Raw genomic sequence first — 25553 nt, forward strand, 5'->3', positions numbered from 1 at the left:
TGGGAGTGCAAAGGCCCTGAGGCAGGAACACTTTGTTGCTAATAGAGCCAAAGGCTGGTCCAGAATTCTTTCACCATGTGCTGCTTCTGTAGGCCCTCACAGAGGCTCCTTGGAGTCCTGGGCCTCCTTTACGTCCTACGATGCCCACTTACCCAGGAAGGTAGCAGCTCTCTGAAGCCGTGCTCCCCCTCTCCCCAACAGCCCTGCTGCTGAACAGGATCTGAGTTTCCTGGTTCCTTTTCCCCAAGGAGTGAGCAGACAACCTCCCCCATCATCTCTCCAAGCTCCAGCCCAGGCCCCAAATCTCCCAGGCAACCCTGGACACAATCCTGATCTGAAGGAGGATCTGCAACTGAGAGCACATACATCAGTGTAAAGACACCCAGGAGCTGGGGGACCTGCCTCCCCTTGTTCCTGGTGACCTGCTGGCCTCTTGGCTAACTCGCAGGTCCCCGCATCCTGGTCTCCCCCAAGACCCCAGGTGAAGAGTCCACAGGTCTGCCTCGTTACTGGGCATAGCAGGACCTGGATGGAGGCTTGTCTGCTACAGTTGCCCCTCAGGCTGCTCCTGTTGGGGGCCGCTGTTCTGATTGTGTCTGCTCTGGACACAGGTGAGTATGAGGGGGGTCCATTGGGGTGGGCGGGAAGTTTGGGCCCCACCACCCTTAGAGGCTGGATTTCCCCAATCAGTCCTCACCTATATGGGCTGGGATCCCTTGAGTTGGGGGAGGTGGGGAAACCTTTTGCTTTATCTTGCCAGGCACCCCCTAAGTTCACCTCAAGCCCCTCTGGAAGGCTTGAGGTGACCCAGAAACAGGGACCTGGCAGTGTAAGGGACAGTTTTTGAGGTTTGGCAATGGAAAATATCATGGGCTTTGGAGTCAGAATCACTCACACCATTTCTTTCTACTCGAGATCATTGCTTCAACTCCCTGAGCCTTAGTGTCTTCAACAGTAAAATGGGAATAACAACAAGCCGTTGCTCTGTAAGAGATTATTATTGTGCATATGAAGATCTTGCAAGACACTTAGTGCCGGGCACACAGAAGGCACTACCTTTACCCACTCTCTGACCTCCCCCCATCTGTATGCCAGGGCTGACTCTGACTTTTTTTTTAAAGATTTATGCATAGGGCCTCCCCAGTGGTGCAGCAGTTGAGTGCTGGGTTGCGAAGCTGCCCGCGGGCCTCTGCGGTGCCGGTTCGATCCCCGGCTGCTCCCCGGCCACCAGAGGAGGGTCCCACAAGGCGCACAGACCTCTCCTGCCGCCCGCTGCTCCCCTCAGCAGTGTACTTCGGTCCTTCTGCCTGCTCTGCCTGCTCTGCTCCCGGCCCTGGCTCTGGTGAATTCTCTCACCCTCCCGCACTTCTGACTGTACCCAGTGCTTGTATAAATAAATAAATAAATAAATCTTTAAAAAAAAAAAAAAAAAAAAGTAGGTCAAACTTTAAAAAAAAAAAAATTAAATAAAAATAAAAATAAAGATTTATGCATACAAGAACTGGGATACAGGACAGATGTGTGTGTGTGGGGGGGGGGATGGTGGTGAGAGGAGTCACCAGAGACAGAGTGGGGAACAGTACAGGCACATTGACCGAAATACACTGTTGAGGGGAGCAGCGGGCGAGATGGGAGAGGTCTGCTGCGCCATGTGGGTCACCTCCCTGACTGGGGATCTAATTCATGCCTGTAGTAGCTGCTGATAGCTCCATAGTGCTGCATCTTAACCCCTTGCACCACTAGGGAGGCACCTGACTCTGACTTTCATAGGCCCACACAGATGCAGGAAAGTGCTCTCACATTCTGAGTCCTGATGGAAAATTTCTTCCCTGAAGCTTCACACCCAGGCTGGTCCTCAGGCACCTATCACACACCAAAAAAGTCACCTACTCTTCTCCCTCTAACCATAGGACACTTATTTCACTTAAGAAGAGCTCTTCGAGCATGGGCCTCCCTGGTGGCACAGGGGTTAAGTCTCAGCACTGTCAAGCTGTTGCCAGCCACTGCAGCACGAGTTCAATCCCCAGCCATGGAGCTACCCACATGGCATGACAGACCTCTCCTGTCTCACCCACTGCTTCCCTCAGCAGGTATTTCAGTCAAGCTGCCTGTTCTGTTCCCCACTCTGTCTCTGGTGAATCCTCTCAACAAACCCCCCCGCCCCCGCCTTTCTGCCCTACACCCCAGCTTTTGTATGCATAAATAAATCTTTAAAAAACAAAACAAGAGTGGGCACAGGTTGAGTCAGAGATGTTCATTCAGTAGTTTGAGTTGGAGCTTCCCCATCATGCTCATGACCTCATCCTGGCAGAATGGTTGCTAAGGCCCTGGGCATCACATCCACAGAACAGCTTTCAAAAGCAGGAAGAGGGCCTCCCCTGGTGGCGCAGCAGTTGAGCGCTGGGCTGCAAAGCTGCCCGCAGCCTCTGCAGAGCCGGTTCGATCCCTGGCCGCTGGTGAGGGTCCCACATAGTGCGACAGACCTTTCCTGCCGTGCCCGCTGTTCCCCTCAGCAGTGTACTTCATCAGTCTGCCTGTTCTGTTCCCTGCTCTGGCTCTGGTGAATTCTCTCACCTTCCCGCGCTTCTGACTGTACCCAGTGCTTGTATAAATAAATAAATCTTTAAAAAAAAAAAAAGGGCAGGAAGAACCTTCTTACCACACAGTTCTCCCTCTTTAAACAAACAAACAAACAAATAAATAAAACAACCAGGAACCTCTAATCCCAGGATCCTCCAGCAAACTTCTCCTTAAATCGCACTGGCCTGAACCAGGTCCCAAGCCAATCCCTAAAACTGGTGAAGTGAGTGAGAATTACAAGGCTTGGTTTAGGCCCGTCACGTGGGGTGCTGACATGCTGGTCCTTGACAGCTGAAGGAAATCAGGGTTCATTTAGCAAGGAGACACAGGGAATGGCTGCTGGATGGGTGGGTGTTAATCCACACCCCCTGCCCTCCTCCATTCTCATACTCTCTAACACTCATTCACCTCCAGGCACTGTCAGGACATGAACACATGTCCACAATCCTTTAGTTTCAAGTCCAGAATACAAACGCTTCTGCAAAGCAAATTTGCTCTTCAATAATTTACTGGCAGTGAGGCCTCCCTGGTGGCGCAGCAGTTGAGCGCTGGGTTGCGAGGCTGCCCGCAGCCTCTGCGGCGCCGGTTCGATCCCCGGCTGCTCCCCGGCCACCGGAGGAGGGTCCCACATGGCGGGCAGACCGCCCGCTGCTCCCCTCAGCAGTGTACCTCGGTCCTTCTGCCTGCTCTGCTCCCTGCTCTGGCTCTGGTGAATTCTCTCCCCCTCCCGCGCTTCTGACTGTACCCAGTGCATGTATAACCAAACAAACAAACAAAGAAACAAATAAATAAATAAATAAAGCATGCCTCTATTAAAAAAAAAAAAAACTTATAAAAAAAAATAATTTACTGGCAGCACCTGACCTGAACTGACAGGGTGCTGTTCATGTCATTATTTGCCCTCGAAAATAAGAGGGCTGCTGCAGAAGCCATTTGGGGTGCAACATAAAAAACCTTACATACATCATATTATCTTTCTAAAATCTGGAAAATTCTGAAGCACATCTTATCGTTTTGGGGTGTGTGTGTGTGTGTGTGTGTGTGTGAGAGAGAGAGCGAGAGAGAGAGGATCCACCAGAGACAGAGTGGGGAACAGAACAGGCAGAGTGACCAAAGTACACTGCTGAGGGGAGCAGCGGGTGAGTCAGGAGAGGTCTGCCTCGCCATGTGGGTTTCTCCCTGGTCGCCCGGGAATCGAACCGGAGCTGCAGAGGCTGTGGATTGCTTCATTGTGCCGTGCTTAACCCCTTGCGCCACCAGGGAGAACCGAGAACTTACATTATTTAATCCTCACAAAATTTTGACATTGCTTAATCACCCCCATTTTACCCATGAGGCAACTGAGGCTCCGAGAAGGCGAGTGACTTACTTGGGGTCACACAGCGAGCAGGGGCAGGGCCAGGCTGGGAACCTGGACGCGTGGTTCCAGGGTCCGTGCTTTTCGCGCAGCCGACCTGGTGGACCTCTGCGGGCAGACGCGGCAGGGGCCCGGGCTGCTGCTGCGCTCGCACTCCGCATCCCGCAGGTTCTACTTCGTGGCCCCCGACACCGACTGCGCGCTCTGGGTACGCGCGGCGGCCCCCGACGACAGCATCCGCTTCCAGTTCCGCTTCTTCCTGGTGTACAGCCTGACCCCCGCGCCCCCCGCGCCCCCCGCGCCCCGGGCGCCCCCGGCGGCCAACGCCAGCGCGTCTTCCCCGGAGCCGCCCGACCGTGCTTCCCGGGCTCCTACCTGCAGTTCTACGAGGGCCCTTCGGGGGCGCCCCGACCCCTGGGGGACCCGCTCTGCGGCCTGACCATCCCCGCCCCGGTGGCGTCCTCCGGACCCTTCCTGGGCCTGCGCCTGGTCACCAGAGGCCGCCAGCCCCGCGTGGACTTCGTGGGAGAAGTCACCTCTTTCCGTTTGGGTGGGTTGGGGCTGTTGTCCAAGACTGGGTCCTCTAGGCTGGGGTAGCTGCTCCCTGGAGCCACCACGGGGGCTCTTGGAACAGCAGAAGATGGAGGGGGCTGGGTCCTAAGAGGGTGAGCAGGTGGTGGCTGATTCCTGCCTTAGGGCGTCGCAGGACGGGACATTCCAGACCCAAAGAACCAATTCCACTATGTGTTCCGTGGATGTGGACAGCAGACACCTGCCAGCACCTGACCCTCACTCAGCCTGCACTCACAATTCCCACTCCCATGTACTTACACACCTCACACTCGAACTCCACACACTGCACGTGTTCGTCACATACACACAGCCCACAACCGAGCATATTTAGACGCCTTACACTCTACAACACACAGCCCATACATACGTGTCACGCCGCACACATGCACAGCTAACATCACACACACAGTGCCACCTTGCACACTTCCACACAACTCATCTAATGTTCTCACTCTGGCACCTCTGTCCTGGGCCAGCCCTTCTGATGTTTGACTAATTAGGGCTCTGGTGATTGTGACAGAGACCCACTTAAGCAAGGAAAGGAACTGATGTTAATAACCACGTGGGAAACAGTGCCTTCGGCTTTTGCATGGCTGATTTCATCCATTCCTCACAAACTCTCCTCTGCTGAGACTCTTACCCTCCTATTCACAGATGGGAAACAGCCTTGGGGAGATTAAGTGCCCAAGGCCTCCCTACTCTGACGTGAAAGAGCTGGCCTGTAACTGCTGGCGTCCCTCAAGCCGAGTTCAAGGCCTCAGCACAGTCAGTCCCTCAAGGATTAGACACAACCCGCTGATGTCACAGCAGAGGCTGTGTCCAGTGATGGAGAACAGATGAGCTGCCCAAGCCCAGGAGACTCCAAAACCTTGGAGAAGCTTTATAGCCCCTTAAAATATCCAGACTAGACAATTAAACATGGGATCGTGGAACTTCAGGACAAGAACACGGAGGTCTCCGAGATCCAGCACAGGTACACCAAGAACTAGCCCTTGCCCTCCAGGTCCTGGACAGTCCTTTAACACTGAGTTGGAAAATGTCCCCAGGTGTCTCTTCAGTCAAGTCCCACTTTTCTTTCTTCTACCCTGGGGTTGTGCATAGTGTGAATTTTTTTTATATTTATTAGAAGATTTGGGGTATAGGCCAGAGGTGTGGGGGGACTGAATTCCCTCTCTGCTGCTTAGATTCAAGCTGTGTAGTCTTGATCAAGGGACCCAACCTTCCTGTGCCTTCTCCTTCTCATTTCTAAAAAGTAGGGCTAATAGCAACATTTATCCCCCAGGACTATTGTGAGAACTTAATGAGCTGAGATGTGAATGAAGTGTTTACAAGGGCGCCTGGCATGGAATAGGGACTCAAAAACTGTCATCACCACCACCACCACCACCAATATCATCACACTCGTGATCACATACTTCTCTCCCATGAAAAGCTCATCCACACTGCCATCCACACGCACCTGGAAACAGCCCTCTTTGCTCACACCTCCCACATTTGCTCATTGCAGGGCCTTCTGTGTCATGGGAGACCCAACATACTCACCTCATGTGTCCCCTCTCCGTCCCAGGATCCTGCGGTGCCTACTTCCAGTGTCAGAACGGCGTGTGCATTCCCCCGAGCCTGGTGTGTGACCCCTGGGACATGGACAACTGTGGCGATGGCAGTGACCAGGCTTCCTGGCCGCCAGCCAGCTGCAGAGGTCAGTGGTGGGCACGCTCTGTGCCCTGCTGAGCCGTGAGGAGGGAAGTCCGGCTCTAATTTCCCTTCCCTGGGTCAGGGCTCCTGTGGGAAAGCTGGAGGCAGGGATAGCAGAGAATCCGGGGAAGCACACGGGGGAATGGATTTAGACCAGACTACCTGAGGATCAGAGCAATTTAGAGCAGGAACGATGCTAGAGACATCTACGCCAGCTGCTTCCAAATGATACTTAAGTGGTGGAAACTTTTCCTAAATGGAACTTTGCATCTCTCCTTAAAAGGAGAGATGTTTTATTTAAGTGAACTTGGGGGTGTTGATGTTCCACCAAGGAACCTGAACTTGACCCTCCACTAACCTTGAAAGCCCTTGATCTAGTTGGACTTCCACATTTTATAGACAGGGAAACTGAGGCCTTGGGAGGAGAAATGACTTGCCCCAGGTCATAGCTTATGAGTGGCCAAACTATGAGCATTCTTGGTTATGGATGGGGGACCAGGTCACCCAGGAAGATCCTTCCTGGAGATATGGAAATGCCCACCTCCTGATCAGGGCTGCCATGTACGATGAACAGGTTATTTAAGGTAAAAAAAGCACCTGGCTGAGTAGTGAATCCAGCTTCGGAGCACGCCACACCCTTACCTCTCAAGCCACACCTCAGAATCCTTTGTCGGAGGCTCCTTGTTCTCTCCCTGACACTTTGTGCTGTGAACACGGCTCCTCCATCCTCTCTTCCATCCCCTTCCGCCCACATGCTCAGTGGTGTCCTTTCTCTCGCCAGCTGGACTGTCTTTGAACTCCTGTTGCATAACTGCCTCCCTCCTTGGCATCACACGGATGTGCAGGCAGCCTCTCCCACCTGACTCGCCCCCAACTGAACTCCTGATCCGCAGCCCCAGCCCCCAATCCTGCTCCTCACCAGCTTCCCCTTCTTCCAAGCTGTTGAGTCACCTGCACCATCAGCATTTCCCTGATGTTTTTTTCCTAAGACCAGGGCTGTGGGTCAGACTGCAGAGGTCAAGGGCCATCCCACCGCATCACACCCAACCAAGGCAGTCACCGTGATCGTGATCCGTGACCGCTGATGCTAGCCTTGGCCTCGGGGGTGAGGTCATGTTTGTTAGGTTTCTCCACTGTTACTCTCTCTGCCTCCTCCTTCCACACCGTTGCCTTTGGAAGGAAGTCATTAGGTGCAGCCCACACTTATGGTGGAGCAGGGAGGCTTTTAAACTCTAAGTGACATCATGACTCCTGCTCAGCACCCTCCAGAGGCCTTGTCTCACTCAGCAAAAGCACAGCCTGCAGGGCCCACAGGCCTGGAGTCACCGCCCATGTCACCGCCCACGCTGCCTGCTCACTCCCTCGGCTCTTGTGCTGCTCTGGGCTCCGCCTGGAAGGCTCTCAGCGATTTCCATGCGGGTTCCTTTGTCCCCTGCAGGTCTCCGCTCAACACTCACCCACAGAGAGTGCTCATTGAAAAACAGGAGTCCTGTGTCCACCCACACATGAACCAACAAAATGCACATGTACACACGATGGAATATTATTCGGTCCTAAAAAGGAAGGGAATTCTGACACACATTATTATGTGGGTGGACCTGGAGGACATTATGCTGGGTGAAATAAGGGTCACCAACAGGGCAGTCTGCATGATTTCACTTTTCTCAGGTGCCTAGAACAGTCAGAGGCAGAAAGTAGGATGCTGCCAGGGGCTGTATGGAGGAGCGATGGGAGAGGTTCAATGGGTGAGTTTTAGTTTTGCAAGATGAAAATAATTCCGGCGATGACTGTACAATAGGAATATAGTTTATGCCGCTGACTGTCCACTTAAAAAAGTTAAGATGGTAAATTTTGTTTGGTATATTTTACTATAATAGAAAAAAACCAGGGCCTCCCTGGTGGTGCAAAGGGTTAAGCACAGCACTGTGAAGCAATCTGCAGCCTCTGCAACATGAGTTGGATCCCCCGCCAGCCAGGGAGCAGCCCACATGGTGCAGCAGACCTCTCCTGTCTCACCCGCTGCTCCCCTCAGCAGTGTATTTCAGTTAGTCTGCCTGTTCTGCTCCCCACTCTGTCTCTGGTGAATCCTCTCACCCCCCTGCACCTCTGGCCTGTACCCCAGTTCTTATATGTATAAATAAATCTTTAAAAAAATTTAAAAAATAGAAAGAAAACCAGCAACCCCGCCCCTAGCCCAACGCTCTACCCCTTTACCCTGCTTAATTTTTCTCCATAGCACCTGTCTCCATTTGACCTGAGCTTTCTGTATTGTGAACTTCCCACCCTAAAATGCCAATTCCAGAGATGACATTTTTGTGTATTTAGCTCATGGTCACATTTCCCAGTTCCTAGAGCAATGCCTGGGGTAGAGTAGTTGCAGAAATACTGGTCAAGTGAGTGGATGAATGGACCTCTCCATGTCTGTCTCCTTGTCTGTAAGGTGGGGTGATAAACCCAAGCTTTCAGAGTTGTCAGAAACTTTTTCTTTTTAAGATTTATTCATTTATACAAGAACCGGGGTACAGGCCAGAGGCGCGGGAGAGTGAGAGGATTCACTAGAGACAGAGTGGGGAACAGAACAGGCAGACTGATGAAATACACTGCTGAGGGGAGCAGCGGGTGCGACAGGAGAGGTCTGCTGCACCATGTGGGACCCTCGCCGCTTGGCCGGGATCGAAATGGCGCTGCAGAGGCTGCGGACAGCTTCCCAGTGCGGAGCTCACCTGCCTGCGCCATCGGGGAGGCCCGAGTTGTCAGAAACCTTAAGTGAATCGCCATAAGGGCTGGCCCTAGCGTGGTGCTCGGTACACAGAGAAGTCCTCCCACACTCCTGACTCTCCCCCCAGCTCTGGGGTCTGCGGGCACCCTCCGCACTGCGGCCAACAGGAGTCCCATCACAGACCTGGACCCCAAACAACCAGGCACAACTTGGGAAGGTCAGTGGCACTTGCTTTCCTTTCTTCCGCCAAGATCACGTGGTCCCTCTCCAGAGGATGTGAGCCCAGGCGAGGCCCGAGAGCTCTCCCTTTCCCAGGCCTTCACAGACACAGGCCTGGAGCAGGCAGCTGTGTGCAGGGCCCCCCAGCACTCCCTGTTCTGGAACCTGGGCAAGTGACTTAACCTCGCTGTGTCTCTCTCCCCTTATCTGTAAAGTGGAACCACTGATATTCAGAGAGGTCTGGGGACGGTTAAACTGGGCCTAGTCACGCCCGAGAAGGGGTAACGTCAGCATGTGGGCTCTCGTCTCCACTACAGGCCCCTCTCTGGTGCCCAGTCAAGCAGGGAGTATGCACGGTGATGCCGCCACGCTCCCGACTCTCCCACCAGCTCTGGGGTCTGCAGGCACCCTCCACACTGTGGCCGACAGGAGTCCCATTGCAGACCCGGACCCCAAACAACCAGGCATAACTCGGGAAGGTCAGTGGCACTTGCTTCCCCTCCTTCCACCAAGATCACGCAGTCCCCTCTCCAGAGGACACGAGCCCAGGCCAGACTCCAGTGCTCTCTCCCTTTCCTTCTACAGGTCCCCGACTGCAGGGGGTGGTGCTGGCCTCCTTGCTGATCCTGGCCTCCACCGGCCTCCTCGTGGGCCTCCTCTGGTGCTGCTGCTCCTCCAGTCGGCTGGCCTGCTGGGCTGGTGCCCGTGGCCTCAGTCTTGGCTGTACCATCTGTTACCTGAGTCCTGGTCGCGTGGCTCCAGGAGGGCTGCGGCCGCGTGGGCCAGCCTCCCAGGGTCAGGAAGGCCATCTCTAGAGAGGCTGCAGGCATTAGAGGCAGAAGGGTGGGCTCTGGGGTCAGACAGACCCCCACCCCACCCAAGGCCGTCGGCTTTTGGGCCTGACTCGTCTGCTCTCCTGGAGAGTGGGGGCTCCTGCCTCACAGGGTGATGTGATGGTCACAGGAGGTGAGGACCTGACCGCAGCTGGCATGAGGGCTGGCCCTCTGCTAGATGGGCCAAGAGCAGGGAGTGGGGTCCTCGCTCACTTCCAGACCGAACCGGCCCAGTTTTGCCCCATCCCTGTTCATCCTCAGGTCCCGCCCAACCAAGCCCTAGACCCAGGAGACGGCCCTGGCGGGGATAGCACCGTTTATTAAGAAAGATCAAGACAAAGACCACAGGAGGGTCCCTTCTAGCACACAAGAGGCCAGGTGTCCTGACCCCACAGTCTGGGGCTGCTGGTGGGGAGGGCGCTGTCTCCAGTTGGGCCCTCGGGCTCCCACAGATGGGGCAGGTCTGTCATGGCCCCTTCCGGCTCCTCCCAGTCACGAGTCCCCGCATCCCCTACTCAAGGCACTAACTTTTTTGATCACCAACACTCCCTCCCCCCATGTCCCCTGGGCCTTCACTTCCAGATCAGTGGGGGGATATGGCCTGGTGTGGGCGGGGGCCCTCTCAGTGCTGGGCTCTGCCTGTAGCAGCTCCTGGTAAGGGTGGGGGTGGTTTCCCTAGCAGCCCCAGAGGGCAGGGGTCCTAGGTGGCCATGGGGGTGGGGTGGGATGGGACGATGCAGGCCAGGAAGATTTGGCAGGAGGGGGCAGCTGGGACATGGGCTGGGTGGGGGCTGCCTGCTCATGGGTGAGCTGACTTTTGCTCCACAGCTGGCACTGAAGAGCTTTCCCAACCCAGAAGAGGGTGGCAAAGGCCCTGCCATGCCCTGCTCCAGGCTGGACGCAGAGGGTGGCTCTTGTAGGAACAAGGGCTGCTCAAGAGCTGCAGAGTGGGTGGCCCGGCTCTACCTTGGGGGCTCCATGGAGGGACAGTGGCGCAGTTCTGAGCCCACTCAGCCACCATGCCTGAGCCTAAGTCCGGGCGGCCCTCTGAGGCACTCGCTTCCATCCAACTGCCTTGCCTGCCGGCCTGTGGCTTGCCCAGGGATGTGAGTGGGGGTGACCCACCCCTCAGTCCAGCCCAGGGCAGTAGCAGCAAGCGTGGCATTGCCTCAGTTTCTTACAAAATATTCATAATAATATTAATAATAATATACTCGACATTGTGGGGCTGGGGCGCTGCCCGGGAGTCCATGTGGGTCAGGCCAGTGCCTACGAGGGGCAGGGGCGTGTGTTGGCCCCCTCCCGGGCGCTGTGCTGTAGGTCCAGTGGCTGTGGGGGCGGGGCGCCGGGCCGGGCACAGTGCAGCACCAGGTTCTTGATACAGCCCGTGATGCCCGAGGTGAACCTGCCCCCGGTCAGTGTGGCCACATTGGGGGCTCCACCTGTGGGGAAGGGAGAGGACCGGCCCATCAGCTCCAGGGGTCCCGTGTGAGGCACCAGGGCCATGTGCTGTAGCTCTGCAGGAGTCCCGCTTCCCTCCTGGCCCCAGGAGGGGCCTGATGCCTGCACAAGGCCTGAGCCCAGAACTTACCGATGTAGATGCTGCCCTTGGTGTTGACCGCCACGTTGGGGCCCGGGGACTGGCCGGTGACCAGCTCCTCGCCGTCCACCTGGATGGAGCCTCTCCGGCCCTTGCTGCGGTGGAATGGGGTCAGGTGTCTGAGCACCTACCCCTACCCTCCTGTGTCGGTCCCTTCCCTCCACCACTGACTCCAGACGGAGAAGTCGGCCCCACTGACCCCTGAGATCTTTTCTCCCTCCACTGGCGTGAGCTGGCTCCACAAATGCTGCTTCCAGGTCCCCCTCCCAGGTTTCTTCCATCCCCGAGTTGCTCACTCGCCTCCCCCCCATGGAGTGATGGTCCCGGGCGGGGGCAGGGGGGGTGAGGGAAGGACTTGACTGCTGTGCTGCCCCGGGGGGGGGGGTCTATGCTCTGCCTGGTGGGCTCTCCCGGACCCTGGCTTCAAGTTCTTATTTCCCAGAGCTCATGCCCGCCTCTCTGCAGTCCCCCTCTAGAATGCTGGGCCCCTCTCCGCAGTGCCTGGGTGGGTTCCCTTACCGCAGTGCCGTCACCCGATGCCACTCGCCGTCATTGATGGGGTCCTCAGAGACAAGATGCGCCTCCCCACTGCCCAGCTGGTAGCTGCAGTCACATAGGCCCAGAAAGTATGAGCTGGGGCAGGACTGCAGCACGGGTGGGAAGGCTGTGGTGGTGTGTGACTGGGACACTGGGAGCTATAGCTTCCCATAGAGGAGCCAGGGGACTGAGTAAAGGTGGCTGAGGGGGTGCCAGGGAAGGGTCAGGTGCCAGGACCCACCTGAAGACAAGGTGCCCATCCTGAAGCCCGAGACTGATGAAGTCCTGGCCTCGGCCAACCTCTCCCAGCTCCTGCCAGGGTAGCACAGGGTTTTTGGGGTGCTCAGCCTGGAGAACTGAGGTCCCCAGTGGCTGTGGTCACAGCCTTCTTCTTTCCCACTGCCCTGGCCACCAGGAGGCTGGAAGCGTGAGGTACTGGGCTGGATGTCCACACTTACCACGCCCTGCCAGAGCAGGAGGCCGCTGGGCGTGCTGCTCCGAACCTCCAGCTCGATGGTCTCGGGCACCTCGGGCAGGCTGTGGGGGAGCAGCAGGTGAGCACCTAACCTGCCACCCTCCTCCCCTGCAATCCACAAGCCCTTCCAACACCTTTCTCACCTCCTGGAGAAGACGCTGTTGGGGAGGGCTAGGAAGCCGTCATCATGGAAATAGGCTCCATACTGCCCAGGGGCATCTGCAGGGGAACGGGACGGTGAGACACCTGCTCGCCTGTATTGAGCATCCATCTCACCTCGGTTCCCCCGACCCCCACCTCTAGCCTGACGTGTACCTCCAAGAGGGCGATGACCCACAGTCCCTGGATACCCGGGAGGGCTGTGAACTTGGATGGAAAAACATCACAACTCACTGAAATTGAGCTGTCCCCAGTGATGTTGGGAGCCAGTGAACCAAGGGGCAGCAGCAAAACTGTGGCTTTGTCACTAGCAGGTGATGCTGTATCACGTTAGCAGGTGCAAATATTTTAAAACAATGTTCATGCTTGTTGACGCTAATTGGTAGCTGTTAGGCCTCTCATTGGATCTTATTATTTAATATGATAATAAAGCAGCACATATTGCAAATCAGAAACATTTAAGTATTTTGATGACCTTATGGAAGCATACTTTATTTATTTATTTATTTGTATTAATGATGTACCTTTATTTTTATTTAAGTATAATTGGCCCCCTTGGAATCCTATATATTTTAATTTATGAAGTGAGTAGGGTCCAGGTAGGGCAACCCCCATTTACCAAGTTTGACCCTGGGTTTAGCTCTGAAAGTGCCACATCTGGAGAAACCCATCAGGCCTGAGCAAACTAGGAGAGCTGGCCACCTAGGCCTATACGCATAAGAGGTCCAGAGCCCTTGTGCTTCCTCCATCACCCAGAGAGAGACTAGGTTCAGGGGGTGAAGGACTTGCCCAGGAGGTCAGGAGCCTGGATGGCAACCTGGGCCTTCATGTCCCATCTGCTCATACCCATCCAAGGCCAGTGCTGGCTACTGTGGGCCTGGTAGCTACAGGGGCAGGGGTAACAGCTAACATTTCCCAAGCTCCTACTGCATGCTAGAAACTGTGCAGGGTACAAACACCATTTCATTTAACTGAATCCGTATAATAATCCCATGACTTAGATATACTGTTAACAAGAGCTAACATTCTATACCCAATCTCTACCCACTAGATATTTTTCTAAGCATTTAAATATACTAAATAGATTTTTCTCTCACATAACATTTTATGTAAAATATTGTGGAAGGATGTTATTTCTTTCTATTTTATACATGAGAAAAGCAATGAACAGAGAGGTTAAGTGACTGATCAAAAGTCACACAGTTGGCAAATGTAAGTATAAGGTAAATAAGGCAGGACCCTCATTCTCACAGGTTCTACAGTCTTACTGCTCTCAGGGCGAGGATGGGCACACAGATGTTTGCTGATGGAAAGCATGAAGGCAGAGGAGGAGACCAGTCAGAGTGGTTCAAGGGGCTGCCCAAGGTGGCCTAGCCAGTATGGACAGGCAGGACCCAGCTCCTTTATTTTGCCAATCTGTGCCCAGCAGATTCCCACTTGGGCCCGTTGTAGTGGGAGAGGGGGCGGAAAGCCCGAAGCCAGGGAGGAGACAGCCCACTCGGCCTCTCTGGCTGCTAGAGCAAGTACGTACCGTTGCCCCCGCTGCCTTCGAGATGCCAGTCGGACTCTCTGCCATGTCCAGGGCCTATGGGGAAGACAGGGTTCAGTTGGTGGGCACAGATACCCATGAGTACCGGGTCCAGGGCCCCAAGAGGGCAGTGAAGAGAAGCGAGGGGTGTTACCTTGTTGGCAGCGTAGGCCAGAGAAGCCGGGGGGACAGAGGCAGCGGGTGCCCTGGCAGGTGCCCCCATGCAGGCAGGGTTCACGGAGTCGGCAGGGGTTCTCTTCGTGCTCACAGAGGTCTCCTGTGGGCCAGCGCAGGAATGAGGGAGCGGGCTGGAGGGGCGCTGACCCCCGGTACCACTCCCTCCCAGGGAGGTCCTCTGAGGACCCAGGCCGGCACACACCTTTGTAGCCATCTCGACACAGGCACTGGAACTCGTACTCTCCGGCGGGCATGCACGTGGCGCCGTGCTGGCAGGGCTGGCGCTCGCACGGGGAGCTGTCATAGCACTGCCCGATGCCCCGGCTGCCCAGGAAGCTGTAGGTGAGGTCCAGCCGCTTTCCATTCACTGACACCTGTGGGCACAGTGACATTGCGGGACTCAAGGGCTGCAGGAGGCAAAGGCACAGCTAGGCCAGCGGGGAGGAGGCAGCACAGAGCAGCTGGGAACCCAAGTTGGAACTGGTTGAGATTCTAGGGCAGGGGAGGGGGGACATGACACACATCCCTGCTGTGTGCCGGCACCATCCATCAGTGCAGTCAATCCTCAGTACAACCTTTCCAAGCAGGTATTGGTAGCCCCCTTTTTATAGAGGAAGAAACAGAGGCTCAGGGTGAGGGGTCTGATCCCCAGGACCCTGAGCTGGCTGTGGGTGGAGGGGCCCAGTCAGTACCCTCTCACCCACCCATGCTCCCGAGACTGTTCCTCACCTCGCCCACACAGCCCCGGAAGTGAGTGCTGACGTTGGCAGCTGGGGGCAGCTGCACGGAGGGCTCCACGCCACCCAGGTAGAGGAAGGTGTGCAGGTTGAGGCCCTGGCTCTTGCCCGGAGAGGAGCGCAGCACGGGGCGGCCGCCGTTCACCTGCAGTTTCCCATCCTTGTTGAGGCGCTCGGCAAACACGCGGTGCCAGCGGCCCAGGGCCAGCGGCTCGGGGCTCCGCAGGATGGCCAGCCCTGGGGAGGAAAATGGGTTGGGCTGGGCACGCAGATCACCCTGCCCTGCCCCGCCCTTGAGTGCTGAGCAGACAGAGGACTTTCTACTGTGTCCCGGTGTTGCAGGTCTAGGGACTTATCTTCCGTCACACCATGAGAGAAGGACGAGAAGGAACAGGGGGCACTTGGGGGGCTGACTTCCGAATTTATTCCTGTAAGCCTTCGTCAGACATGGAGCCGAGGGAGGCACAAAGCTTGACACCCAGAACCATGGGCATTTGGTGCCTGGTGCTCACCTGACCCCAGCTCGTAGCGGAACTCCAGGTGGCTGTCCACCAGCGCCAGGGACACGAAGTCCTCCACGGGCCCACTCTTCCCCCCACTGAACAGCAGGAGCCCATCTGGGGCCAGTGGCTTGAACTCCACATCCAGGTGCAGCTCGTGGTGCGTGTTGGTGAGAGCAGGCAGCGTCAGGTAGGAGCCAGTGCCCGACATGGAGGGGGTGGTCACTGTCACACCTGTAGCAGCCACAGCTCAGCTGGTCAGCGGGGATACCGCAACCCCTGACCACCCCGCTGTCCCTCCCAGAGGTGCAGGACAAGCTGAGCAACAGCAGCAGCAGGCAGAAGTCCCAGGCCCCGGCCCTGCCCACTAGCCTTGGAGGGGCCCAGTAACACGGGGCGCCCTTTGTGGATCTTCATGTGAAGAGTTCAGGCATAGCTCGAGCAGCTGACTTTGAGGCCCTCTAGATCTGAACAGTTTTACCATCCATAGGGCACATCATGCCCAGAGCGGCGCTGCCCAGCTACCCCGCCTGCCTGTCTGGGCTCCCAGGGGTTCAGGCCTGGCTCCACTTACCTTCCTCACACCTCAACCCCGAACGGCCCAGGTGACAGCGGCAGGTGTAGCCTTGGCCGTCAGGTCGGTTTACACAGGTGGCGTCGGGTCCACAGGCCTCTGGGGGGTCACAAGAGGCAGGGGAGGCATGGAGATGACTCAGGAGAAGGTGGGACCCTGCTCATCACACCCTGGGGGCTTGGCTAGTCAGGGAGGGTGGGGAGGTGGCTGGGTGGAGCCTTGGGCTGTCCAGAAGACTGAAGTGGCAGGTGGACTAGAGCAAAAGTGGAGGCTAGGGAAGAGGAGGGCATGGGGGGAAGGGAACAGGTGACCCCGTGGGGTGCTCTTGAAAGACCATCTGGACAGCATATGGGGTGGCAGGGATTGGGGTGAGCACCAGTTGCAGCTGGGGTGTGGGTGAATATGAAGGGGCAGCAAATGACAGAGGCAGGTCCTGGGGTGGCAGGGATGGGGACAGGGCACACACCTGGGTGGCAGTGCAGGGCCTGCGAGTGCTCACAGCGGCTGCCAGTGAAGCCGGCCTGGCAGATGCACACGTAGCTGCTGCTCTCTGAGTCCTGGCACTGGCCGCCGTTCTGCAAGGCAGCCCCCCAAAGTCGGGCCCAGAATGCTCTGGCCTCCCACACTCCCATGAAGCCAGCCAGGGTAAGGCCAGTGACCAGGGGCAGCCAGGTGATGTGGGCAGTGTGGGGTTACCTGGCAGGGCCGATCCCGACAGGTGGGGCAGTGGGAAATGCCGTGCGCTGTGAGGTTGAGGTCGTGGAAGACGATCTCTTCACCCTGGATGCGCAGCTCCCGGACACAACCTGGGCCGGGGGTGCAGGATGAGCAAGGATGGGGCCCTGGGCGGCCTGCCCAGCCCCAGCCCACACCTGGCAGTACCTCCCCAGCTCCCAAGGGCTCTGCCAGCCAGTCAGGTGAGGCATGGCCAGGGCTGGAGGGCGGAAGGGCGCTCACCTACAAAGCCGCTGCTCAGCCCCACCTTGGGGATGGCTCTGTAGTCGGGGTAGCCCCCCAGGTAGAGTTCCTCATTCAGGTCCAGGCCCTGGAACTTGCCCTGGGGAGTGGGGGGGGGTCAGGAATGGCAGGCAGAGGTTCAGGTGAGGGGGCTGGAAATAGGGGATGGGCCTGCTCTTACCTGGGAGGTCCCGTTGACAGGGGCCAGGTTGCCCACAATCAGGGAGCCGTGGGTGAGGCTTCGCAGCAGGGTCACAGTGTGGAATTGGCCCAGCGCCAGCGGAGTGGGGTGGCGGATGGTAGCCATGCCTGAGCCTGCATCAAACCTGCTCCGTGGGATGGGGGAGGGCAGGAAAGCGTAGATAGGGGTTGAGTAAGGGGCCAGCCTGGGCATTTTCTGTAGTCCCTGCCCTGCTTCCTTCTCACCTAATACCTGCCCCTTCCCTGCCCCTCCAGGCCTTCTCTTTCTGTGCACCCCTGCCCTGGGGCTTGTTCAGAGCAGCACCCCAGCCCAGGTCTTTGCACAACTCAACCCAGGGTGGGACATGCCTGTCTAAAGCTCCCCCCATCCGGCCCCCTCTCCGTGAATGGGGAGGCTGAGGTTCTCACCGGAACTCGGGCCTTCCGCCCACAAGGCCGAATGAAATGAAGTCAGGCTGCCTGTTGGCCAGGCTGGTGGGGCTCCCTGGGATCCGCTTCTGCCCATTGTACAGCAGCATCCCTGGGTGGGCAAGGTGGTGTGAGGCCCCCCAGCCACCACAGGCTTCCTGTCCCTCCTGCCCCAAGAAGAGCCACCCCAGCTAGTGAGCCTTTCCAGCCCTCGGCTCCTGCCCATCACCCGGCACAGCGAGGGCCGGGGGCAGTCAGGGAAGCCCCGCCGTGGCCCAGGATGGTGCCCCGAGGAGAAGGGCCTCGCCTAGAGCCCCTGGAGAGAAATGGAATCTGCCCCAGTCACACCGCGGGGTCTACCTGAAGGAGCAGAGGGAGGCAGACTCACCCGAGAAGAGGAGGAGGCCTGGACAGTGAAAGTCAGAGACCCGGAAGAGACGGAAGAGACAGAGAAACAGATGAGACAAAGAGAGGAGAGGGGGAGGGATGGGAGGACATGGAGGGGGTGGAAAGAACAGAGCCAGGGTGGGGAGAAGGGGCGGGACTGGGTGCTGATGCTCCCAGGCCAGGGGGACCATGGGGAAGCTCAAGAGGGGAGTATGGGGGGGGGGTGTGGGAGGCATGAGAGATGGCCCAGAGCGACTGCCCAGCAGCCTGGGGGCCCTGGGACAGGGAGGGCCACGGGAGGTGGTGAGACTGGGGCAGCCAGGGCTCATTGTGAGGGCAGTTACTCCAGGCCATCCCCTGCCCTGAGCCCCTCCAAATCAGCATCTCTCCCTGCTCACCATCAGCTGAGTCAGGCCGGAAAGTGATCTTGATCTCAAACTTCCTGTAGGCATCCTTGATGGTGGGCAGTGGCAGGAAGGAGCGGGGGGTCTGTGTGAAGTAGGGCACCACCCGCTCTGCAGCAGAGAGCACAGTTAGACGATGCCCAGCAGGGAGTGGGCACTGACAGTTCTGGAGGGGTGGTGGTTACTGTCTCACCTGGCACCTGCAAGTGGGCGAAGGCTTTGACCTTGCCCTGGCGGTTTGTGGCAGTACAGACGTAGGTGCCTGCGTCCTGGGGTCGCACCGAGGGCAGCACTAGCATGTTTTTCTCCAGGCGGCTGTCAGGTGGCAGGTTACCATCCAGCTGCAAACACACCCATACTTTGGACCCTGGCACCTCCACGGGGCCTCCTCCCATCTCTACCTCAGGGCTGCCCTCAAATGCTCAGCAAGTGCTCTGGGCCAAGCTTGGGCGATGACCTGGGGGCCTGAGATGGTGAAGACATGGCCCCTGCCCCTCAGGCTGGCCCCTGCTAGTATTTACCTTGCTCCAGGAGATATCAGGAGTGGGATAGCCAGAGGCCATGCAGGGGAAGACAGCGGTAGAACCAGCAGGCACGCGGACCTCTGGCGGCGTGGAAATCAGGGGCAGGGCTGTGGGAAGGGGAGGAGATACAGGCCATCAACCTGGTGACAGCCATCATGTGTGAGCCCGGTCTGTGCCCATGTCCCCATTTCACAGATGAGGCTTAGAGGGAAAGGTGGCTGTCCTGGTGAGAAGTGACAGTCAGGGCTCAGGGACAGGAACATTTGACTGCACCATTCGAGAAATTTCAACACACCTGGGCGGAATTGTGCAGTCCTCTGGGGACCTAGGATGGTACCAGGATGGTGTGGGTCAGTAGACTTGGAAGCAAGTCATATGTTTGGGGTAAAAAGGAATTGCCTCTAAAGAAAACACAGATTTGTGTTCACTCCTAGCTGTTTTATGTCTGTCGATGTCTCTGCCAATGAGGGGCTGCAGAGCAGGCACTCCTGTAGGTGAGGCCGTATCCACTTTCCTCCTGATCCCCCATGGCTTGCTTTTGCCTGCAAGTTCCAAGCTGCCCTAGGGTAACACTTTTATCTCCTGCAGACACCGTTCATTATGAACCTGCTCCTTTAAATGTACAACATAGAACATTCCCTGGGGAGCAGGAAGGAAGAAAAAAGCAGGCAAAGCAGGAGACAGCAGCAGGGGAGTCCCGCCGCACTCCTGGTTCCTTCCGAGAGCCCCACCAGCCCTCACCTTGTACCAGGAGTAGCACGTGGGACTGGGTGGACCCAGCGGGGTTGGTGGCGGTACAGCGGTACTGCCCCGCATCGGCCAGCTCCACCTGGGCGATCCTGATGATGCCTCCGTTCTGTACAATGCCAGGCCGCAGGCGCCCTCCAATTTTGCTCCATGTCACCTGAGGCTTGGGGTCACCCAGCGCCAGGCACTCAAACTCCACCGCGTGTCCAACCACCACAGTGTGCACGGAGGTCCGGATGTTGATCAGCACGGAGGGCAAGGCTGGGGGAGGAGGGAGGCAGAGGCAGAGTGAGGCCAGCTCGAGGCAGGAGAGACGGAGGCCAGCAAGAGACGGAGACTGCAGACGCCCCAGAAAAGGTGAGCCCTGGAGCCTAGGCGTTCACTCATTGTTGCATTCTCTTTTTCACACATTCACCTATTAACACCCTCACGTGTTTACTCCGTTTGCTTACTCGCTCGTGTATGCACCGAGTCAGCCCTCACTGGTTTGTCTGCGTACCCACTCACTCCACCCATCTCCCTTGCCATGTCAAACTCCCTGACTCTCTGCTAGACACAAGATAGAACTGGATAATTCTCTTTAGGGTCCAGGTCTGGGGCCCCTCTCCTGGCCCCTGGTCTCAGCAGAGGCCTGCAGCCACTCTCCTACCTTGGACAATCAACTGGGCACTGGCCTGGGCCCGTCCCCACGGTCCTTGGGCCTGGCAAATATACGTCCCTTGGCAGCTCTGGTCCAGGTTCTGGATTCTGTAGAGAAAAAAATAAGACAGTAGGGAGAAAAAATAACTAATGAGAGTGCTTTGCAATTTCGAGGGCGGTGACAGCGCCGCATAAACTAGTCCCCCAAGGGCCAGGCAACACGGACAGGGCGGGTGGATGTCACCGCCAAAGCCTTATGGTCTAGAGCTCAAGATCACAGTTATCAAGTAGCAGAGCTGAGATGGAGTCGTTTGTATCTATCTGGCCTCAGAGCCTGTCTTCTATCCTCTGAATAATAATCACAACAACAGTAATCACATCCATTTGGGCCACTGTTTACATAGGCCACCCCTGTGCTAAGCCTGTGTTGTATGAGACAGATAATCTCATTTCAGTGTTCTATGCCCACTGCACAGCTCAGAGCACTGAGGCCCAGGGGAGGCGAAGAGCTTCCCCGAGGATACCCTAAAAGTTAGTCTACCTCAGCCCTCCTGTGCAACTTGGGTTGGGGTGCCCATACAGTCCCTCCCCACCCCCACTCACCGGAGCACTCCATCCTGCACGCTGTGGTTAGGGGGCAACTGACCCCCTTCCTTGATCCAGCGGAGCTGGGTGCCCCTGTCACTGGGCACGGCACAGTGGAACTCGACACTCGCCCCAATGCTCTTGGTCTCTATCTGAGGTGTGATCTGAATGGTGGCCGTGGACCCGGCTGGGCTGGCGGGATGGGAGCCGGAAGGGCCTGTGGGAACACGTTCAGGTTGTGTGTGTGTGTGTGTGTGTGTGTGTCTGTGTGTGTGTGTGTTGCATGCACATTTGTGATATCCCTAAGGTCCCCAGGACCCAGGAAGTTTCCAAACATTCAAAGGCCATTTCCCGGCAGCCTCTCTGACCGGTCACTTGTACAGTCATTCAGCCAAGACATCTAAGAGCCTGAGGAGCACCAGGTTCTGTGCACCCACAAAATCCTGGCCTTTGGGAGGGGAGGGCAGCCTATAACAAGAGTGGGAGGGGCTGGTCTTGGGAAGATTTAGACACTGTAAGGAAGGGCAGTGGACGCGTCCAGCTATAGCCTAAAATAAGAGGATCCGTGATGAAGGCACATGCGTGTGCAAGGGCTGGGCGCAGATGCATGTTACCCTGTGTGAGGGGCCTGCTATCGCCACGGGCTTTATGTAAATGTATCTAAGTCAGTCTACGTGCCGGACCTGTTCTCCCCACTTTACAGGTGAAGAAACTAAGGCTTGGAGAGGGTTACTGACTTGGCCCAGGTCACATAACTAGCAAGGACCAAGCCATGAACTAAACCCAGACTCTTGGCCACTGGGCTACATGCTTTTTCTGCTTCTAGAATGTGGGCCCCCACAGCACTCGTTTGGCCTTGTGTCATTGACAGAGGAGACCATGGAGATGCTGGATTCTTTGGTCCACTAAATCCCCAGGGACATCGGGGGTGGGTGCTGCCCTGCCCTACACTCACTGTCTCCACTGTCCAATCACCCCCGTCTGTTCTGGGTCCTGTGGTGGAAAGATAAGGGGCTGCTGGAGATGACGGGCTCCGGGCTCTGCCTTGGGCATTTTCAGCCTGGCAGGTGAGGCAGGCTGGGGCACAAGGGTCAACAACAGCCACTGGCAATGCAAAGTCAATGTCAAGGGAAGGGGTACAGCAATGAGAGCAAGAGTTGCTGAGAACAGTATGGAGACCACAGGCCTGGAGGAGGCAGGCCTACCTCAGGCCTTGGGGAACTGGGGAGAGGAGGGCATTGTGGGGTAACAGAGGAGGGCATTTTTGCCCCAAGTGCAGGTCCCCACATGCCTGTAGCTGCTCACCTTGGACAAGCACCTGGGCGAAGGCCTCGGCAGTGCCCACCCTATTGGTGACCTGGCAGCGGTAGCGGCCTGAGTCCTCAGGAGACGCAGGCTCAAAGCGAAGTAGCTCGTTCCTGGTGATGGCTCTTGCGGGGAGGCTGCCGCCCACCCGGCTCCACTGGAAGGTGAGCGGGGGTGTCCCGTGCGCCACGCAGTGGAGCTGCACCATCTCCCCTGCCTGCACTGAGATGTGCTCTGGGATTGTGGTGGCATATGGTGGACCTGGGGTGGGGGATGCAGAAGTCAGGATGGGAGCAGGTGTCCAGCCCTGGTGACTTGCCAAAGGCCCAGAGAGGCTGAACGGTAAGTCCATAGGATTGGGGATGTGGGCAGCAGAGGTGCTAGAAGGGGGTGTGGGTGTTGGGGTAGGGTAGGCTCTGGGGACCAGAGATGCACAGGGCTCTGGATGGGTGTCCTGATGTTCTATCCAAGTGGAGCCTGGTGGGGAGTGGGGGCTCAGACCTCCATGCAGTACAGAGAATGGGGCCCAAGGAGGGAAAATGAGTCCTTACTCTCCACGTGCAGGGCGATGGTGGCTTCAGCATGCCCGGTAGGGCTGGTGGCGTTGCAGATGTACTGGCCCGAGTCTTGCTGGGCCACCCGGGGGATGATCAGTGTGTCACCTTCCAGCCGGTGCTGCCAGGGCAGCGGGGAGCGTAATTTGGACCAGTGGATGGTGGGCGTGGGGCTGCCTGTGGAGTGGAAGACAACAGAGGTTGCTGGGATGCTCAGGACCAGCTGGGGGTGGGGGTGGCAAGGAAGGACCCCGGGTGATCCTGCCCTTTCATGGGGGCACTAAGGCATTGGTGGGAGATGCCCAAACAGAGTCCCCTCCCTAAGCCTGTATCCTCCTATCCTCCACAGCTCTCTCATGTTTACAATTCAGGTCCCAAGGCGCCTGCTTTGCCCTGTGTGCCAGACCCAGTCCACACCTGTGGCTGAACAGCGCAGGGTAGCTGTGTGTCCAGCCTCCACGGTCAGCTCAACCTCTTCAACCTGGACCTGGGGGGCGCCTGGGGCCACGGCACCTGTATCCACAATCACCTCTACCCGCTTCTGGGCTGTGCCCAGTGCATTCTGAGCGAGGCACACGTAGGTGCCTGCATCTGATGGTTTAGCTGATGAAATCTGGAAGAAAGCAAGGAGGCAGGTTATGTGGGGGAGGGGGAACAGAGCTTGGCATCAGCCCCTAGTTCTGGCTTGGTTTTATTTCTTCCCTGTTTTTGCTCTCTTCTTTGGTTGGCTTCCAGAGAACTCACATATAAGACACCGTATTAGACCATCTGTCCCCTTGTTCATCATCTCACCCACCTGTCCCATCCACCCACCCAGCCAGCCATCTACCCACCTCCCACCTAACCACCTATCCACCACCCATCTACCCATTTCTCACCATCCACCGTGACCATCCCCCCTTTTCTCTCCATCCATTCTCACCCCCACCCACACACCACTCTTTCCTGAAAGCATCTGGTCAAGGATGGATCCTGGAGACAGCGTCAAACCCACAGAACAGCCTTGGCTTCTGGCCGGGGGGAGCCGCCTCACCTGCAGCATCGTGTGGCCGTCCATGAGCCCGTATGTCTGCTGTTCCAGGGTGGCAGAGGTGCCGATGCGGGTCCAGCGAGCAGAAGAGCGGGGTTCCCCAGCACTGACACACTCCAGGGTGATAGCCTTGCCCACTTTCACCCGCACAGGGCCCTCGGGGAGCACAGACACCACCGGGGGTCCTGCCCAGAGGAACAACACCACTGAGGCATGTGCAGGGCTCAATGGCCACTGGCAGTCGCAGCCCCCTCCTGAGTAACTGCCAGGTGGGCACTGGTCTCCCCCCTGCACCCATGTGGAAACTGAGGCTCAGAGAGGGAGAATGCACAAGAGAGGAGCAATGCAGGGGGCAGAATTTAAACTGGAGGTTCTGAGCTCAGAATCGGGAAGGCAGAGCTCACATGGCTGATGCCCCTCACCGTGCACGCTGAGGCTCACGACGCTCTGGGCCACGCCGTAGGCATTGGAGGCCACGCAACGGTAGGTGCCCTGGTTGCTGGGCCGGGTGCCCACGATGGTGATGATGGAGCCGTTGGGGCTGATGTGGACATTGTCTGTGGGATTGGCATGGGGGAGCTGATGGTCAGGGGGGTTGACCTCATGTGTTGGTGATATCAACAGATGCCCTTCCACGCCCTGCCCCTGACACCTCCAGTCTGCGTGTGTCCAGCTCAGCCACAGGTGACAGAGGAAAGAGCCCTTGGAGACTCCTGGGTCTAGCCCCCTCACCACACAGATGGAGACACCAAGGCCCCAGAGGGAAAGGGCCTTGCATAGGGTCACAGGGTGAGCCTGGTGCCATCGCGGCCTAGCCCTGCCCGCAGAGGGGAGCACCACGCACTCATGCCTCCAGCCCCACCATCCCGCCGCTCACCCTCCAGCTCTTGGTTCCGGGTCTTCCATTCAAGGCTGATGGGGGCCGCCCCGTCGTGGATGAGGCACTTGAAGCTGGCGTCTTGGCCCTGCTGCACAGTGCTGCTGGGTGGGTCAATGGAGATGACAGGGCTCCTGAGGCCTGGGGTGGGGGACAGAGGGCTGGCTCAGCAGGGCTGGGTGGGCTCCGCCCCCGGCCCCAGCCCCTCTTCTCCCCGAGTGACATGTGCCACTCACGGTAGGAGGACCCAGCACTCGGCGGGACGGTGACCGTGAAGGAGGCCTCCTGCTCGGGCCCCGAGCTGCCGACCACGCGGCACACGTATTCTCCGGAGTCCGCGGGGGACACGTGGTGGATGCGCAGCCGGGAGCCGTGGGCCTGTCAGAGTGGGGAGGGGCAGCCATCAGGCCGGAGCGCTCAGGACAGGGCACGTCTCTGAGTTCTCACGGGGCCTCAGGCTCCAGCTGGTGGGGAGGAAGCTTCATCTTTGGAGCCCTAGAAGTCCCACCCGCCCACTTTATAGAGCAAAGGGGTCAGGAAAGTCAGCAGCAGTCAGCAGAGACGCGCCAGGTCTCTTGACTCCCAGGCTGGCGAGCGCTTCCCCCCAATGTATTTTATTTATCCCCTGGGGTCCCCGAGCAGACTTGGGAGAGCAGGTGGGCTCTCTGCCCT

The 25553-nt window shown here is 57.5% G+C and overlaps 2 protein-coding genes across 4 annotated transcripts in view; one reads left to right on the forward strand and one right to left on the reverse strand.

Annotated features, from left to right (window-relative positions):
* The first annotated feature begins 529 nt into the window (after positions 1 to 529).
* LDLRAD2 (low density lipoprotein receptor class A domain containing 2) lies at positions 530 to 10259 on the forward strand. Its single transcript, XM_037499697.1, has 7 exons — positions 530 to 611; positions 4030 to 4235; positions 4268 to 4487; positions 6078 to 6209; positions 9461 to 9622; positions 9729 to 9804; positions 10238 to 10259. Exons 1-7 carry the CDS (start codon positions 530 to 532, stop codon positions 10257 to 10259), a joined length of 900 nt encoding a protein of 299 aa, XP_037355594.1.
* The window catches only part of HSPG2 (heparan sulfate proteoglycan 2), a 96707-nt gene continuing 79561 nt past the window's right edge, over positions 8408 to 25553 (reverse strand). For all 3 annotated transcript variants that reach the window (XM_037498667.2, XM_037498668.2, XM_037498666.2), the window contains exons 68-97: positions 25118 to 25259; positions 24882 to 25022; positions 24427 to 24561; positions 24008 to 24189; positions 23392 to 23587; positions 22972 to 23151; positions 22421 to 22681; positions 21134 to 21332; positions 20541 to 20638; positions 19886 to 20152; positions 19142 to 19251; positions 18814 to 18961; positions 18615 to 18731; positions 17830 to 17941; positions 17402 to 17546; positions 17221 to 17320; positions 16960 to 17069; positions 16730 to 16838; positions 16264 to 16362; positions 15702 to 15923; positions 15182 to 15426; positions 14655 to 14826; positions 14430 to 14552; positions 14279 to 14332; positions 12732 to 12807; positions 12572 to 12650; positions 12355 to 12425; positions 12096 to 12179; positions 11568 to 11671; positions 8408 to 11418 (exon numbers count right to left, since the gene is read on the reverse strand). In XM_037498667.2, the coding sequence (XP_037354564.1) occupies positions 11246 to 11418; positions 11568 to 11671; positions 12096 to 12179; positions 12355 to 12425; positions 12572 to 12650; positions 12732 to 12807; positions 14279 to 14332; positions 14430 to 14552; positions 14655 to 14826; positions 15182 to 15426; positions 15702 to 15923; positions 16264 to 16362; positions 16730 to 16838; positions 16960 to 17069; positions 17221 to 17320; positions 17402 to 17546; positions 17830 to 17941; positions 18615 to 18731; positions 18814 to 18961; positions 19142 to 19251; positions 19886 to 20152; positions 20541 to 20638; positions 21134 to 21332; positions 22421 to 22681; positions 22972 to 23151; positions 23392 to 23587; positions 24008 to 24189; positions 24427 to 24561; positions 24882 to 25022; positions 25118 to 25259 (4254 nt within the window). In that variant the 3' untranslated portion in view covers positions 8408 to 11245. The remainder of the gene's footprint in view (positions 11419 to 11567; positions 11672 to 12095; positions 12180 to 12354; positions 12426 to 12571; positions 12651 to 12731; positions 12808 to 14278; positions 14333 to 14429; positions 14553 to 14654; positions 14827 to 15181; positions 15427 to 15701; positions 15924 to 16263; positions 16363 to 16729; positions 16839 to 16959; positions 17070 to 17220; positions 17321 to 17401; positions 17547 to 17829; positions 17942 to 18614; positions 18732 to 18813; positions 18962 to 19141; positions 19252 to 19885; positions 20153 to 20540; positions 20639 to 21133; positions 21333 to 22420; positions 22682 to 22971; positions 23152 to 23391; positions 23588 to 24007; positions 24190 to 24426; positions 24562 to 24881; positions 25023 to 25117; positions 25260 to 25553) is intronic.

This window comes from Talpa occidentalis, unplaced genomic scaffold (genome assembly GCF_014898055.3).
Source record: "Talpa occidentalis isolate TD23 unplaced genomic scaffold, MPIMG_talOcc4v2.1 talOcc4.9, whole genome shotgun sequence".
Taxonomy (NCBI): domain Eukaryota; kingdom Metazoa; phylum Chordata; class Mammalia; order Eulipotyphla; family Talpidae; genus Talpa; species Talpa occidentalis.

Excerpts from the sequence above, each read along its gene's own strand:
- LDLRAD2 (XM_037499697.1), top strand. The coding sequence starts at position 530 with ATGGAGGCTTGTCTGCTACAGTTGCCCCTCAGGCTGCTCCTGTTGGGG. Across the intron at positions 4,236-4,267 it reads CCGCGCCCCCCGCGCCCCCC|CGCGTCTTCCCCGGAGCCGC; the intron begins GCGCCCCGGGCG and ends GGCCAACGCCAG. Across the intron at positions 9,623-9,728 it reads ACCAGGCATAACTCGGGAAG|GTCCCCGACTGCAGGGGGTG; the intron begins GTCAGTGGCACT and ends TTCCTTCTACAG.